Source organism: Hemiscyllium ocellatum, chromosome 10 (genome assembly GCF_020745735.1).
Source record: "Hemiscyllium ocellatum isolate sHemOce1 chromosome 10, sHemOce1.pat.X.cur, whole genome shotgun sequence".
Lineage (NCBI taxonomy): Eukaryota > Metazoa > Chordata > Chondrichthyes > Orectolobiformes > Hemiscylliidae > Hemiscyllium > Hemiscyllium ocellatum.
The window spans coordinates 49,768,640-49,785,794 of NC_083410.1; the positions used below are offsets into that span (position 1 = coordinate 49,768,640).

Genomic DNA, 17,155 nt, shown 5'->3' on the forward strand with positions numbered 1-17,155 from the left:
AAAACCTGAAATCTATGGAACTACAGGGCCCTGCACAGATAGTTGCCTAACAATCCTTTCTAGCCCTTGTATTCTGTTTCAAAATAATGAGAGAGTCATATTCATAGAGTCATAGTCATAGAGATGTACAGCATGAACAGGCCCTTCGGTCCAACTCGTCCATGCCGACCAGATATCCCAACCCAATCTAGTCCCACCTGCCAGCACCTGGCCCATATCCCTCCAAACCCATATACACCCATCCAAATGCCTCTTAAATGTTGCAATCGTACCAGCCTACACTACATCCTCTGGCAGCTCATTCCATACATGTACCACCCTCTGCGTAAAATACTTGCCCCTTAGGTCTCTTTTATATATTTCCCCTCTCACCCTAAACCTATGCCCTCTAGTTCGGGACTCCCCGACCCCAGGGAAATGACTTTGTCTATGTATCCTATCCATGCCCCTCATCAATTTTGTAAACCTCAAAGGTCTCCCCTCAGCCTCCGATGCTCCAGGGAAAACAGCTCCAGCTTGTTCAGCCTCTCCTTGTACCTCAGATCCTCCAACCCTGGTAACATCCTTGTAAATCTTTTCAAAAACCCTTTCAAGTTTCACAACATCTTTCCAATAGGAAGGAGACCAGAACTACACGCAATATTCCAACAGTGGCCGAATCAATGTCCTGTACAGCCGCAACATGACCTCCCAATTCCTGTACTCAATACTCTGACCAATAAAGGAAAGTATACCAAATGCCTTCTTCACTATCCTATCTACCTGCGACACCACTTTCAAGAAGCTATGAACCTGCACTCGAAGGTTCTTCAGCAACACTCCAAAGGACCTTACTGTTATGTGTATACGTTCTGTCCCAATTTGTCTTTCCAAAATGTAGCACTTCACATATATCTCAGTTTAACTCCATCAGCCAAGCCTCAGCTCATTGATCCATCTGAGCAAGGTATCATTGTACTCTGAGGTAGCTTTCTTCACTGTCCACTACATCTCCAATTGTAGTGCCATCTGCAAACTTATCAACCTTACCTCCTATGTTCACATCCAAATCTTTTATATAAAACGATATAAAGCAGTGGACCCAGTACCGATCCTTGTGGCACACCGCTGGTCACAGGGTTCCAGTCTGAAAAGCAACCCTCGACCACCATCCTCTGCCTATGTTCGAGCCAGTTTTGTATCCAAATAGCTAGTTCCCCCTCTATTCCACGTGACCTAACCTTGCTAACTAGTCTACCTAAGGAACCTTGTCGCATGCCTTAAAGTCCATATAGGGCACATTCATCGCTCTGCCATCAATCCTCTTCATTACTTCTTCAAAAAACTCAATCAAGTTAGATTAGTTTTGCCTTTTTCTTTAGAAATTATCTATTTATTGTAAAACAAAACTAATCTTGGAATTCATTAAAGAAACCTAGTGAAAGATTTTTTATTCTTGATAAAAGGAAACAATTGGCTATTTTAAAGACTGAATCAAAAACAACTTGCAGCATAATAGGTTTTTATTAACAGCACATTGTGACTGTGACAGGAGTAATGTAAGAAAACGTAAAAGATCACCCCTTGAAATTCAATGGCTTCAGCATTGCTAAATTCTCCACCATCCTTACTACAGGGGTTACCACTGACCAGAAACTAAATTAGACCAGCCATATAAGTACTGTGGTTACAACTATAGGTCACAGGCTTTATACTCCTAAGTGAATAATCCATCTGCTGACTCCCAATACCTTGTTAACTGTCTACATGGCAGAAATCAGGAATGTGATGGGATATTCTCCACTTACCTGGATGTGTGCAGCTCCAATACCATGCAAAAAGCTTGAGACTAGCTAGGACAAGCAGTCCGCTTGATGAACATCCTGTCCACCACCTTCAACATTAATGCACAATAGTAGATCTGCATACCACCTACAAAGTAAACTGCATTAAAGTCTGGTTGAAGATTTGTAGCTCGGGTGTCCGTTGTTGTGGTTCTGTTCGGCGAGCTGGAAGTTTTTGCTGCAAACGTTTCGTTCCCTGGCTAGGGAACATCACCAGTGCTATTGGAGCCTCCTGTGAAGCGCTGCTTTGATTTTTCTTCCGGTATTTATAGTGGTTTGTTCTTGCCGCTTCCGGGTGTCAGTTTCAGCTGTAGTAGTTTGTATGTGGGGTCCAGGTCGATGTGTCTGTTGATGGGTGTTCTTGCCGCTTCCGGGTGTCAGTTTCAGCTGTAGTGGTTTGTATATGGGGTCCAGGTCCATGTGTCTGTTAATGGAGTTTGTGGATGAATGCCATGCCTCTAGGAATTCCCTGGCTGATCTCTGTCTGGCTTGTCCTATGATAGTGGTGTTTTCCCAGTCAAATTCATGTTCCTGGTTGTCTGAGTGTATGGCTACTAGGGATAGCTGGTCGTGTCATTTTGTGGCTAGCTGATGTTCATGGATGCGGATTGTTAGCTGTCTTCCTGTTTGTCCTATATAGTGTTTTGTGCAGTCCTTGCATGGTATTTTGTAAACTACGTTAGTTTGGCTCATGCTGGGTATTGGGTCCTTTGTTCTAGTGAGTTGTTGTCTGAGTGTGGAAGTTGGCTTGTGTGCTGTTATGAGTCCTAAGGGTCGCAGTAGTCTGGCTGTCAGTTCTGAGATGCTCCTGACGTATGGTAGTGTGGCTAGTCCTTTTGGTTGTGGCATGTCCTCGTTCCTCGTCTATCTCTTAGGCATCTGGTGATAAAGTTGCGTGGGTATCCGTTTTTGGCGAATACCTTGTATAGGTGTTCCTCTTCCTCTTTTCGCAGTTCTGGTGTACTGCAGTGTGTTGTGGCTCTTTTGAACAGTGTCCTGAAACTGACCCGGAAGCGGCAAGAACAAACCACTATAAATACCGGAAGAAACATCAAAGCAGCGCTTCACAGGAGGCTCCAAAAGCACTGATGATGTTCCCTAGCCAGGGAACGAAACGTTTGCGGCAAAAACTTCCAGCTCGCCGAACAGAACCACAACAAACTGCATTAACTCAACAAGGCGCCTTCAAATGATACCTTCCAAAACTGCAACCACTGCTTCCTTCTAGGGTAGCATATACAAGAGAACGTCACCTTGTGCAATCTCCATTGCAAGTCATCTTGATTTGGAACTATAATCAGCATTCTATCACCACCACTGGACACAATCCTAGACCTGTCTTCCTCACAACACAGTGGATGTGCCACCCTCCATGTGGTATAACAGTTCAAGAAACCAGCTTACCACCACTTAAGGAAATTAGGTATAAATACTGGTTTAACCAACAATGTCCAAAACCACAAACAAACCTTTTTTTAAAAAAAAATTAAAATCACTTAAATTATTTGCTCTTTATCTCATTCGCTTTTGTGGGAGTTTGCTGTATGCAAATTATTTGCTACATTTTCTCTAACAGAATGACAATACTTCAAAACAACTTCATATATCAGGCTGTAACCTGCTCCTGAAAACATGAAAGGCAGTACATAAATTAGAAAGGAAAAACGGTTGCATTTTAAAAGGACAACTTTTTCCTTTAAAATTTATGTCCACTTTACAAGAAATTGCAATTATTTTCTTAACCAATGGAAGTAACATGAAATCCATTCGTAGTAAGAACTAACCAATCTTAGTTAAATGTATGCAGTCAATGAATCCAAGCAGCAACCTCAACCATCTACTGAAATGAAAAATCTCAGAATTAGCAGATGTGTCTGTCACAGAAAAGAACTTTACAAATCACTTCTTGTAACTTGCTGCAATGCTAAATGAGTAGAATTTCGTATTCCTTGGATGCTGCCTAACCTGCTGTGCTTTAACCAGCAACACATTTTCAACTGTGATCTCCAGCATCTGCAGACCTCATTTTTTACCCTTATAAAAAGCAAATGCGTTACAGAAATAAACTGCAATTTATAAAGTTAAAGGATTTTGTTATCAACTTTGTGTTGTTTTTTTAAAAAAAATGATTTTCATAAAATAATATTTCATTAATTCAATGATTAATAGGATCTTATTTTTGTTAGGCAAAATGGTGAAAATCAATGCATTCACTTAAAAATGCTGGTAACATTTGCTAGAAATAATATTTTCAGACAATAACTTGATGAAAACCAGTCACAGTTTGGAGTTTGAACAACAGCACAGTGCAATATATAAACTGAAACTGCAATTAGGTCAGTTGCAATGTATTTGTCAGTTCAGTACCCATGAAAAATACTTTTTTTTCAAGTTACTGTCTGTGGGCTATCAATGCTGCAAGTTTTTTTACACAGCCATTCTATCATACATTTATATGACAATGAAGCAACAAAGTAGTTCACTGGCGAGGCAATGTCTAACTAAGCTTAGGCGCTTTTTTTCCCGTTTCTACCTCCTGCCCAAAATCCACAAACCTGCCTGCCCCGGCCAACCCATTGTCTCAGCCTGCTCCTGCCCCACCGAACTCATCTCCCAATACCTCGACACGGTCCTGTCCCCTTTAGTCCAAGAACTCCCCACCTACGTTCAGGACACCACCCGCGCCCTCCACCTCCTCCAGGATTTTCGCTTCCCCGGTCCCCAACGCCTTATTTTCACTATGGACATCCAGTCCCTGTACACCTCCATCCCCCATCACGAAGGACTCAAAGCCCTCCGCTTCTTCCTTTCCCGCCGCACCAACCAGTACCCTTCCACTGACACCCTCCTTCGACTGACTGAACTGGTCCTCACCCTGAATAACTTCTCTTTTCAATCCTCCCACTTCCTCCAAACTAAAGGAGTTGCCATGGGCACCCGCATGGGCCCCAGCTATGCCTGCCTCTTCGTAGGATATGTGGAACAGTCCATCTTCCGCAACTACACTGGCACCACCCCCCACCTTTTCCTCCGCTACATCGATGACTGTATCGGCGCTGCCTCGTGCTCCCACGAGGAGGTTGAACAGTTCATCAACTTTACTAACACCTTCCATCCTGACCTGAAATTCACCTGGACTGTCTCAGACTCCTCCCTCCCCTTCCAGACCTTTCCATTTCTATCTCGGGCGACCGACTCAACACAGACATCTACTATAAACCGACTGACTCCCACAGCTACCTGGACTACACCTCCTCCCACCCTGCCCCCTGTAAAAACGCCATCCCATATTCCCAATTCCTTCGTCTCCGCCGCATCTGCTCCCAGGAGGACCAATTCCAACACCGCACAGCCCAGATGGCCTCCTTCTTCAAGGACCGCAGATTCCCCCCAGACGTGATCGACGATGCCCTCCACCGCATCTCCTCCACTTCCCGCTCCTCCGCCCTTGAGCCCCGCTCCTCCAACCGCCACCAAGACAGAACCCCACTGGTTCTCACCTACCACCCCACCAACCTCCGCATACAACGTATCATCCGCCGCCATTTCCGCCACCTCCAAACGGACCCCACCACCAAGGATATATTTCCCTCCCCTCCCCTATCAGCGTTCCGCAAGGACCACTCCCTTCGTGACTCCCTCGTCAGATCCACACCCCCCACCAACCCAACCTCCACCCCCGGCACCTTCCCCTGCAACCGCAGGAAATGTAAAACTTGCGCCCACACCTCCACACTCACTTCCCTCCAAGGCCCCAAGGGATCCTTCCATATCCGCCACAAGTTCACCTGTACCTCCACACACATCATCTATTGCATCCGCTGCACCCGATGTGGCCTCCTCTATATTGGTGAGACAGGCCGCTTACTTGCGGAACGCTTCAGAGAACACCTCTGGGCCGCCCGAACCAACCAACCCAATGGCTCAACACTTTAACTCTCCCTCCCACTCCACCGAGGACATGCAGGTCCTTGGACTCCTCCACCGGCAGAACACAACAACACGACGGCTGGAGGAGGAGCGCCTCATCTTCCGCCTGGGAACCCTCCAACCACAAGGTATGAATTCAGATTTCTCCAGTTTCCTCATTTCCCCTCCCCCCACCTTGTCTCAGTCGGTTCCCTCAACTCAGCACCGCCCTCCTAACTTGCAATCCTCTTCCTGATCTCTCCGCCCCCACCCCACTCCGGCCTATCACCCTCACCTTGACCTCCTTCCACCTATCCCACCTCCATCGCCCCTCCCCCTAGTCCCTCCTCCCTACCTTTTATCTTAGCCTGCTTGGCTCTCTCTCTTATTCCTGATGAAGGGCTTATGCTCGAAACATCGAATTCTCTATTCCTGAGATGCTGCCTGGCCTGCTGTGCTTTGACCAGCAACACATTTGCAGCTTTTTTTCCACGACCCACTGATGCATATAATACCCATGACCGACTGGTCGCTAAATGAGTAAATTTAAGTAGCTGGTTGCTAAATTACCAGGGATCCTACAAGTATATCACCAGATTACAACATATAAAAAATACTCCAAATCTTGACATAAACTGACAAAATAGCTTTGTAAAGTAGGAAACGTACTACAAAATCATAATAAATTGTATTAATATAGTCTCCTCAAACATAGAAAAATGAGCCATAGAAATACAAGGAAAACAATTGTAAAAAGGAATGGATTGTGGGATACTGTAGAAGAATTCATACAGATTACTAAAATTATGGCCAAAATGATGAATTAAGGAGGCACTGTATTCACAAACTTAAATTACCCTTTGGTATCATATTTAGTATCTTTTTACAGACCTTAGGTCCATTACTGTTACCAGAATCTGTTTTGCAAATGAATCAGTAACAGATGCACAAAAATTCATATCAACTACATCATCTCCCCATTCAACCACTGGTAAGCTGTGAGGGAAAGCAATTCATGAAGCATGGCATTCACATACTTGGCAACATGATTTATTTGTCAAGATTGATATAAACTACTTTAAAATTTCACCTTTGCTCTTCAGAATGATCCAGCAACATTAGCACAAAGTAAATATGAAATGCAAGGGGAATGCAGCTTTAATTATTATTTGCCCAGAATGTGGTACAAAGGGCAACACAAATTGTATGCTTATCCAGTGTATTTCTTCAAATAACATATACAGTACTGGAAATGGCATAATTCTGTAAGCAGTGAATTCATATTGGTAGGACACATTAAATGTGTGAACTAGAATTGTTACAAATACTCAAAAGATATCTGCTGCATCTACTTTGGACTTGTACAAAAAAACAAACTGTCAGAAAATTGCACAGCCTACCGTTCCTTTGTCTTGCAGACACATCATGAGGGTGCAGACATCACCTGTTGCTTGATGATTCACCAAGACCATGGCTTCATCTTCAGTAATTGCTTTTACGTCATCTCCCCATTCAACCACTAGAAAAGAAAAAGCATTTGCAGCAAGGTACCACCATCCAATATAAAAACAACTTCCTATCACAACGACGGAAAAAACATAAAATTGTCAGAGAAGCTATATGAAAAATGATATCTCCCAAGGGGCTTCACAGGAGCTCTAGCAAAATATAAGCTTTAAGTCAAGCCACAGATTGGTTAGCCATAAGTTTAAACAAATACAGTAGGACATTAACGAGCTTCTAAAAAGGAGGGAGGAAAGATTTGGAAAGGAATTCAGGAACTCAAGGCCACTTGCAGACTTAGAAAACAAATACAACTGGGGTACACAAGGCCAAAAGCAGAAGAACACATATCTTGAAGGATATAAAGGTCCAAGGTTGTGGGAGAATTTTAAAACAAGGTTGATATTTTTAAAACAAGCTGCTGCTAATGCAGAAGCTAACATTGATTAGGTGATGGGGAACAACAGTTAGTGAGATAGTACTAACAACAGTTCTGGTTGACATCAAGTTTACAGAAGACAGAACATGGGAGTCTGGAAGGGCATATAGGAAAAGTCAAGTTCATCGAAGGCATTGTTGAAAGTTTCAACAACAAAGAGTTGAAATTGGGTCGGGTAACATAACAGTGGAAGGAGGGAATTTTTTAAATCATGAGATGGATACATGGTGAAAACACATCTTGGGGTCCAATATGGCATCAAAGTTGTGAGCAACTTCAATCAATTGCAAGGTAGAGGAACATAGTCGGTAGCTAGAAATGGAGTTAGTGATGTGGTGAAAACAATAGCTTTGATCTTCCCAGTACTTAGCTTAAGGAAACTCATCCAGTAGTAAATTTCAGAAAAGTAATTTAACATATAGACATGGAGGGATCAAAAGAAGTTTTACTGAGATATGCTGGATGTTGTCAGGCTTGGACTGATAAGTACTACTTAAGTGTCAGGCCATGACCATCTCCAGTAAGGAGAGAATCTAACCATTGCCTCTGGAAATTCAGTGCCATTTCCATTGCTGAAATCCCCGCTATCATCATCCTGGGAGTTACTTTGACCAGAAACTAAACTATGCTAGCAGTGTAAATACTGTGGCTCCACTCATTTCTTGTCTCCTTAGTGCCCATACTTTACATATAAAGTGCAGAACAGCAATGTGATGGAATAATCTTAACTTTCTTGAATGAGGGCAACTCCAACAACATGAAGTTTGACACCATCTAATATTGCACTACCTTCAACATCTATTCCCTTCATCACCAAAACAGTGACAGCAGTGTCCACAATTTACGTAATGTAATGGAATAACTCCCCATGGCTCAGTCCAAACCTGCAACCTATAGTACCTCGACGGAAAGGGGTAGTAAGTTGCACGGGAACACCATAGTCTGCAAGCTCCCCTCCAAGCCACAGCATCCTGACTTGGAATAGTATCATCACTCCATCAATGCCACAAGGTCAAAATCCAAGGAACTCTATTCCTAACAAACACAATGGATGCCCCTATAACCAAAGGACTGCTGCACTTCAAGATGGCAGCTCAGCATGACCAACTCCAGTGCAATTAGGGATGGGCAATAAGTGTTGCCAATAATGCTCACATTCCATGAATGAATAAGGAAAGTGAAGAAACAGATGTTGCTGAAGGGAGCTACGTAGATACACCAAAACTCTCATCACCAGCAGTTCATAAAACAAAACTGTGGGCGGCACGGTGGCACAGTGGTTAGCACTGCTGCCTCACAGTGCCAGAGACCTGGGTTCAATTCAGAACTCAGGCGACCGACTGTGTGGAGTTTGCACATTCTCCCCGTGTCTGCGTGGGTTTCCTCCGGGTGCTCCGGTTTCCTCCCACAGTCCAAAGATGTGCGGGTCAGGTGAATTGGCCATGCTAAATTGCCCGTAGTGTTAGTAGGGGGTAAATGTAGGGGTATGGGTGGGTTGCGCTTCGGCGGGTCGGTGTGGACTTGTTGGGCCGAAGGGCCTGTTTCCACACTGTAAGTAATCTAATCTAAAAACAAAACTTGCGACAACACACAAAATGTAACAAAATCTTCATGGCAGAGAAGGGATGTATAACTACATCTAGAAGTTCAATGTTCCACCATGATTTTGTGTGTTACCTTCATTTAAATGGCTGCTGGAAGCTAGTCAGCAACAATCTTATAACTGAATCAGAAGATTGTGGGTTCAAGTCTCACTCCTTGGCTAAAGCACAAAACCAAACCTAGGCTGGCATTCTCATGCAACACAGAGGGGGCTGCATTTTTGGAGGTTAAATCTTTTAACTGAGGTGCTAAATTCAAGCTTGCATCAGTTGTCTCAGCTGGGCATGAGAGATCCAAGGACACTATTTCAAAGAAGAGCACCAGTTATCCTAGTGTCCTAGTCAATATTTATTCCTCAATCAACATGAACAAAGATCTAAATCATTATCAATGGTTTTTGTGGGAGAATGTTGCACTTCCTATAACAGTGAATACATTTCATAAATGTTTCATTGACTGCATAATGATTTGAGGAAAGCTTTATATTAATGCCAATCTCACATCATTCTCCCTTGCTCCAATCCACCATATTAAAATTCAGTGTTTTTCACAGAAAGAGAGAGTCAGTCATTTTTCAGAGCTGACATTCTAAAGATGGCATCTTTATCAACGCAGCACTTCCTCAGTATTGTACTGAAGTGTTAATCCAAGTTGCATGCTCAAGTCTGCGGAATATGATCTGAAGCTATGATCTGTCTCAGCTAAGAATGTTACCACTGAGCCATGGCTGATAAAATTGGGTAATTTAGCTGCTAGATATCCCCAAACTGCCTGTATTGTCTTTACTTGATCAAATAAACTGGAGACAGGCGTAAAAAAAAGGACGATAATCAAGCTACTTCTATATAATTAATAGGTTGGTCACAATGTTAGCCATTATAATTCTACTTAAAGCCTATTTAACAGTTACTCAAGCAAGTTTCTTTGGAGGATTTTTTAAGCTGTTAGTTGTTGGGGGAGAGGGGTGGGAGGAGAGAGTCGGAACAAGAAACATACTAGATCTTTATATTTTTTAACAGAAGACCCTGAACAAAAATGATTTCACACCAAAGATTAGCGAACAGTTAACACCCAGCATCAAATAAAACATATTTTGTATATTAAGAAATTGCATACATTATTAATTCAGCGTTACAATTTATACCTATCTCAATGTATAATTGCCTCAATTGCCACAAGAGGATATCAGTTGTTCCTCGATCGCTCTAGCTCGCATCTAAGCAATACTCATGGAAATAGGAGCACAGGATACACAATACACAATATATGATTTAGAAGGAAGAGCAGCATGAGGAATTAAAATAGATGTATAGAATATGTTTTTAATAAAAATATAGAAGAGCTATTATAAGTATAAAAAGATAATACTGTGATGCAGTTAGTCTCTCATTTAGAGTCAGAGTTATATAGCATGGAAAAAGACCTTTCGGTTCAACTCATCCATGCACTCTAGTTATCCTAAGTAGGTCTAATCCAGTTGCCAAGATTTGGCTCATTTACCTTCCTATTCATCCAGGTGCTTTTTCCCCATGTTGCAATTGCACACACCTCCAACACTCCTTCGGCAGCTCATTCTATACAAGCATCGCCATCTGGGTAATAAAGTTACCCCTTAGGCCCTCTGTTAAGTCTTTCCCCTCTCACCTTAAATCTGTGCCCTCTAGTTTTAGATTCCCTTACCCTGTGAAAAAGACCTGGTCTATTCACCTATGCATGTCCATCATGATTTTATAAACCTCCAAAAGGTCACCCCTCAGCCTCCAAAATCCAGGAAAAAAGCCTCAGCCTACTCAGCCTCTCCCTATAGCTCAAACCCTCCAATCCCGGCAACATCCTCATAAATCTTTTCTGAACCCACTCAAGTTTAACAACATCCTTCCTATAGTAGGTAGACCAGAAGAGAATGCAGTATTCTACAAGTGTCCTAACTAATGTTCTATGCAATTGCAACATGACATCCCAACTCCAAAACTCATTACATCAACCAATAAAGGCAAGCAAACTAAACACCTTCACCACCCTGTCTACCTGCAATTTCATTTTCAAGGAACCACGCACCTGTACCCTAAGGTATCTTTGTTCTACTACATTCCCCATGGTCCTACCATTAGGGTGGCATGGTAGCTCAGTAGCTAGCACCGGCCACTTCACAGCACCAGCAACTGGGCTCGACTCCAGTCCTGGGCGACCATCTGTGTCGAGTCAGCAGATTCTACCCCTGTCTGTGTCCCTCCCCCGGATGCTTCAGCCTTCTCCCATAGTCCAAAGATATGGGGACCAGATGAATCGACCAGGCGAAACTGCCCCTGAATTGCGCAGTCCAGATGGACCAGCCATGGGAACTGCAAGGTCACAGGAATAGGCCCTTCGGAGGGTCATTGTGGACTCAATGGGCTGAATGGTCTGCTTCCATACGGTAGAGATTGCATGATTCTATGACTAACTGTCTTAAATCTTGCCCTGACTTGCATTATCAAAATGCAACACTTCACACTTCTCTAAATTAAACTCCAATGTGACATTCCTCAGCCCACTGGCCCAACTGATCAAGGTCCCTTTGTACACAAAGAAAACACTTCACTGTCCACTGCACCAATTCTGGTGTCATTTGTAAACTTACGAACCATACATTCTATGTTTGCATCTAAATCTTTTATATAAATGATTGAAAGTAGCAGACCCAGAACCAATCCTTGAGGCATACCACCAGTCGCAGACCTCCAGTCTGAAAAACAACTTTCCACCACCACCCTCTGTCTCCTACCTTCAAGTCAATTTTGTATCCAATTGGCATGCACCCCATGAATTCCATGAGATCTAACCTTGCTACCAAGTCTACCATGTGGAACCTTGGTCAACTGCCGTGCTGAAGTCCATATAGACAATGCTCACCATTCTGCCTTCATCAACCCTCTTTACTTTCTATTCAAAAAACCCAGTCAAGTTAATGAGACATGATCTCCCATGCAAAAAGCCACGTTGACCATCCATAGTCAGTCCTTGCCTTCCCAAAATTATACACAATTGTGTATATGAATGTACACAAGGACTCTGCCTGCACAACCCTCAAGAAGAAATTTCTCCTCATCTGAGTCCTAAACTAGTATTTCTTTATTCCAAGGCTAGGCCCTTTAGGCTTTGGGACTCGTCCCATAGTCAAATACTTTGCCCTTTGTGATAGAGACTGTTAAAATGATCTTTCCTTTCATTAGCACCTTGCTCAACTGTCATCTTTGGGATGTATTAGTGCACGCCACCATGAAGACTGGTGCAAAATATTCGTTTAAATTATCTGCCAATTTCATTTTTGTCCCAGTTGTACCCTTCAAAGGTCACACACTTACTTTAGTTACTCTTTCATTTTAGATGCCCATAGAAGCTTTGTTATTTATTTTCTTATTTCTTGCCAATTTACTTCCATAAACTATTTTCTCACTTTCTATTATTTAAGTCATCTGGTGCTGGTTCTAAGACAATGCCATGGCTTTAAGAGGCTATTTTGTCTTTTTTTTTGAAGAACGGTTTAAAGGTAGAGGTAAGGAGCAGTCTACCAGAACCACTAGAGTAAACAGCTTGTGAAGCCTTGGGTTTTTATTTAAAGTTAGAACAATAAAAGCAGCATGAAGCGATGTAATCAAATTCCCACAGAACCAGGATCTTTAGTTTAGCATTCAGAAGCTACTAGGGCTGTGAAAAACTGCCACTTCTCTCCTTGCAACAAATTCTCTCTCTCTCAATTGTATTTTGATGTTTTCTCATTCTGGATTGGAGATGTGCACGTGAGACAATCTGTTTTCTGTATTAGCCTTTTGCCAAGACAGTGTTTATGGGATGTTGCTATATTGGAACAGTTAGTTAATTAGTAATTAGTATTGTATTTACTATTCTGTTACACTTTCTAATTGAGTTAACCTTTTCCAATTCCTTCTTTCTTTTGTATTTTATCTACAGTGAATGAATAAAATGGTTTTGTTTTATTGGGTAGTTTGACCAATCTAATTGCATTCTGAATGCAACATCTTATATTTTCCTTTAAAATAAGAAAAGGCTAGGGTCTAGACTAGCTTCTGAACAGTTTGAGGGAGTTTGGTCTGGCTATTACAGTTCCTAAAATACATACTAATCCACTAGCCCATCATTAGTTTTTAAAACTGCTTGGTGTGCCTTCACTTTTGACTGAATGTTCTCCTTAACCACTGTTGCTAACCACAGATGGTTTATCCTTCTCATCAAAACTTTCTTTTTGACTTGATTGGAACTTTGCAGAGCATTATAATGTAAGCACTTAAATGCTGCCACTGCTTTTTCCAGTCTGCTTTGGCAACTCTTTCCTTATACTTTGCATTTGCCCTTACCTAAACGGAGACCTGTGGTTTGAGATTCAAGTTGCACTCACTCAAATGAACTTAAAATTCTAACGTGTTTTGACCGCTAGAAAAATTTTATTTAAAGAATCCCTAAAAAGTGTGGAAGCAAGCCTTTCGGCCCACTAAGTCCATACTGACCTTCCCAGACCCAATGCCCAAAACTACGGCTCTACATTTACCCCTGACTAATGCACATACCCTGAACACTATGGGCAATTTAGCATAGCTAATTCACCTAACCTGCATATCTTTGGATTGTGGGAGGAAATTGGAGCACCAGGAGGAAACCCATGCAGACACAGGGAGAACATGGAAACTTCACACAGACAGTCGTCTGAGGCTGGGATCGAACCCAGGTGTCTAGTGTTAATCTTACCTCATTCCAAATTATTGGACCTAAAACAGCCTGTTCCTGATAAAGTTATGCATTGCAGAACCTAAGAAACAACCCCTGATGCGCTCTCGAAATCAATGTTACTTTGCACATCTGATTTGTCCAGTCAATAAGCAGATTAAAATCACCAAAGACAGTTGTAGTGCCCTTTTTATATGCCTTCATTATTTCTTGCTTTATACTTTGTCCAAAATGAGACAATTCCTTAGAGTCTTATAGACAGTTCCAAAGCATCACTACATAACCTTGTCATTCCTTATTTCAATGCAAACTAATTCCACATCAAGTACTTATATCACCACTCAGATTGCAGTGATATCTTTCCTTGTTAATAAAGTTACCCCAAGTCCTTTTGTTTCTTGCCTAATCATCTGGAACATCAAATATCCTTGAATACTGAGTTCCCAGTCACCCTGCAACCATTTCTCCATAATATTTAAAAGCCATAGAATCACAGAGATGTACAACATGGAAACAGAACCTTCAGTCCAACTCGTCCAAGCCAGACATTATCCTGACCTAATCTAATACCATTTGCCAGCACTTGGCCCATATCCCTCTCAGCCCTTCCTATCATATACACATCCAGATGCCTTTTAAATGCTGTAATTGCACCAGCCTTCACCACTTGCTCTGGCCGCTCATTCCATGCACACACCACCCTCTGCATGAAAGTGTTGCCCCTTCAATCTCGTTTGTATCTTTCCCCTTTCACCCTGAACCTACGTCCTCTAGTTCTGGACTCCCCACTCCAGGGAAAAGACTTTGTCTATTTATCCTATCAATGCCCCTCATGATTTTATAAACCTCTATAAGGTCACCCCTCAGCTGTCAATGCTCCAGGGAAAACAGCCCCAGCCGATTCAGCTGGTCTCCATAGCTCAATTCTTCCAAATGTGGTAATATGCTTGTAAATCTTTTCTGAACCATTTCAAGTTTCACAATATCCTTCCGATAGGAAAGAGCCCAAAACTGCATTCAGTATCCAACAATGGCCTAACAAATGCCCTGTACAGCCACAAAATGAATCCTACTCCTATAATCAGTGCCCTGACCAATAAAGGAAAGTGTACACCACCTTCACCATCCTATCTACCTGTGACTCCACTTTCAATGAGCTATGAATCTGCACTCCAAGGTCTCTTTGTTCAGCAATACTTCCCAGGACCTTACCAGTAAATGTATAAGTCCTGCTAGGATTTGCTTTTCCAAAACGCTGCACCTTACATTTACCTAAATTAAACTCCATCTGCCACTTCTCAGCCCATTGGTCCATCTGATCAAAATCCTGTTGTAATCAGAGGTAACCTCCTTCGCTGTCCACAACACCTCCAATTTTGGTGTCGTCTACAAACTTACCAACTATTCTTCCAATGTTCATATCCAAATCATTTATATAAATGAAGAAAAGTAGTGGACCCAGCACCGATCCTTGTGAGACATCACTGATCACAGGCCTCCAGTCTGAAAAGCAACCCTCCACCACCACCTTCTGTCTTCTACCTTCAAGCTACTTCTGTATCCAAATGGCTAGTTCTCCCTCTATTCCATTAAGTCTAACCTTACTAATGATTCTGCCATGAGGAACCTTGTCAAACGCCTTACTGAAATCCATATAGATCACGTCCACCGTTCTGCCCTCATCAATCCTCTTTGTTACTTCTTTAAAAAACTCTGTCAAATGAATGAGACATTCTCTCTCACGCCATGCTGATTATCCCTAATCAGTCTTGCCTTTCCAAATACATGTAAGTCCTGTCTCTCAGGATTCCCTCCAACAACATGCCCACCCACTGATGTCAGGCTCACTGGTCTATAATTCCCTGGCTTTTCCTTACCACATTTTTAAAAATAGAAGCACCATGTTAGCCAACCTCCAGTCTTCTGGATTCTCACCTGCGACTATCGATGATACAACTATCTCAGCAAGAGGTCCAGCAATCACTTCCCTACCTTTCCACAGAGGTCTAGGGTACACTGGTTCAGGTCCTGGGGATTTATCCACTTTTATGCACTTCAAAACATCCGGCACTTCCTCCTCTGTAATATGGAGATTTTTCAGTTGTCACCATCTATTTCCCTACATTCTATATCTTCCATGTCGTTCTCCACAATAAACACTGATGCATGTCCCCCATCTCCTGTGGCTCCACACAGACTGCCTAGCTGATCTTTGAGGGGCCCTATTCTCTCCCTAGCTACCCTTTTGTCCTTAATGTCCTAAACCCTATTTGCTAAAGCTATGTCCCCTTTCTGCCTTCCTGATTTCCCTCTTCAGTATACTCCTACTGCCTTTATACTCTAAGGATTCACTCGATTTCTCATGTGTATACCTGATATACACTTCCTTCTTTTTCTTAATCAAACCCTCAATTTCTCTAGTCATCCAGCATTTCCTACACCTGCTAGCCTTTCCTTTCACCCTAACAGGAATACATTGTCTCTAGAATCTCGTTATCTCATTTCTGAAGACTTCCCATTTTCCAGCTGTCCCTTTACCTGTGAACATCTACTCCCAGCCAGCTTTTGAAAGTTTCTGCCTAATACAGTCAAAATTAGCCTTTCTCCAATTTAGAACTTCAACTTTTAGATCCCATCTATCCGTTCCCATCACTGCTTTAAATCTAATAGAATTACGGTCGCTGACCCCAAAGTGCTCCCCCACTGTCACTCCGTCATCTGCCCTGCCTTATTTCCCAAGAGTAGGTAAGGTTTTGCACATTCTCTAGTAGGTACATCCACATATTGAATCACAACATTTTCTTGTACACACTTAAATTCCTCTCCATCTAAACCTTTAATACTATGGCAGTTTCAATCTATGTTTGGAAAGTTAAAATCCCCTACCATAACCACCCTATTATTCTTACAGATAATAGAGATCTCCTTACAAACTGGTTTCTCAATTTCTCATCATTAGGGGGTCAATAATACAATTCCAATAAGGTGATCATCCCTTTCTTATTTCACAGTTCCACTCAAATAACTTCGGGAGGATGTTCTTGGGAATACATCCAGGGAAGTACAGCCCGGTAATCTATTCCGCATCACAAACAACACTTTCCCATCTCTCTGGCACCCCCCCCCGTTTCTATCATTCCTGTAGCATTTATTCCCG

At 42.4% G+C, this 17,155-nt stretch overlaps 1 protein-coding gene across 8 annotated transcripts in view; it reads right to left on the reverse strand.

The window, feature by feature from the left end:
- The window catches only part of lpgat1 (lysophosphatidylglycerol acyltransferase 1), a 133,838-nt gene that overhangs the window by 91,838 nt on the left and 24,845 nt on the right, over positions 1–17,155 (reverse strand). For all 8 annotated transcript variants that reach the window (XM_060831490.1, XM_060831491.1, XM_060831489.1 and 5 more), the window contains one exon: positions 7,133–7,251. In XM_060831490.1, the coding sequence (XP_060687473.1) occupies positions 7,133–7,251 (119 nt within the window). The remainder of the gene's footprint in view (positions 1–7,132; positions 7,252–17,155) is intronic.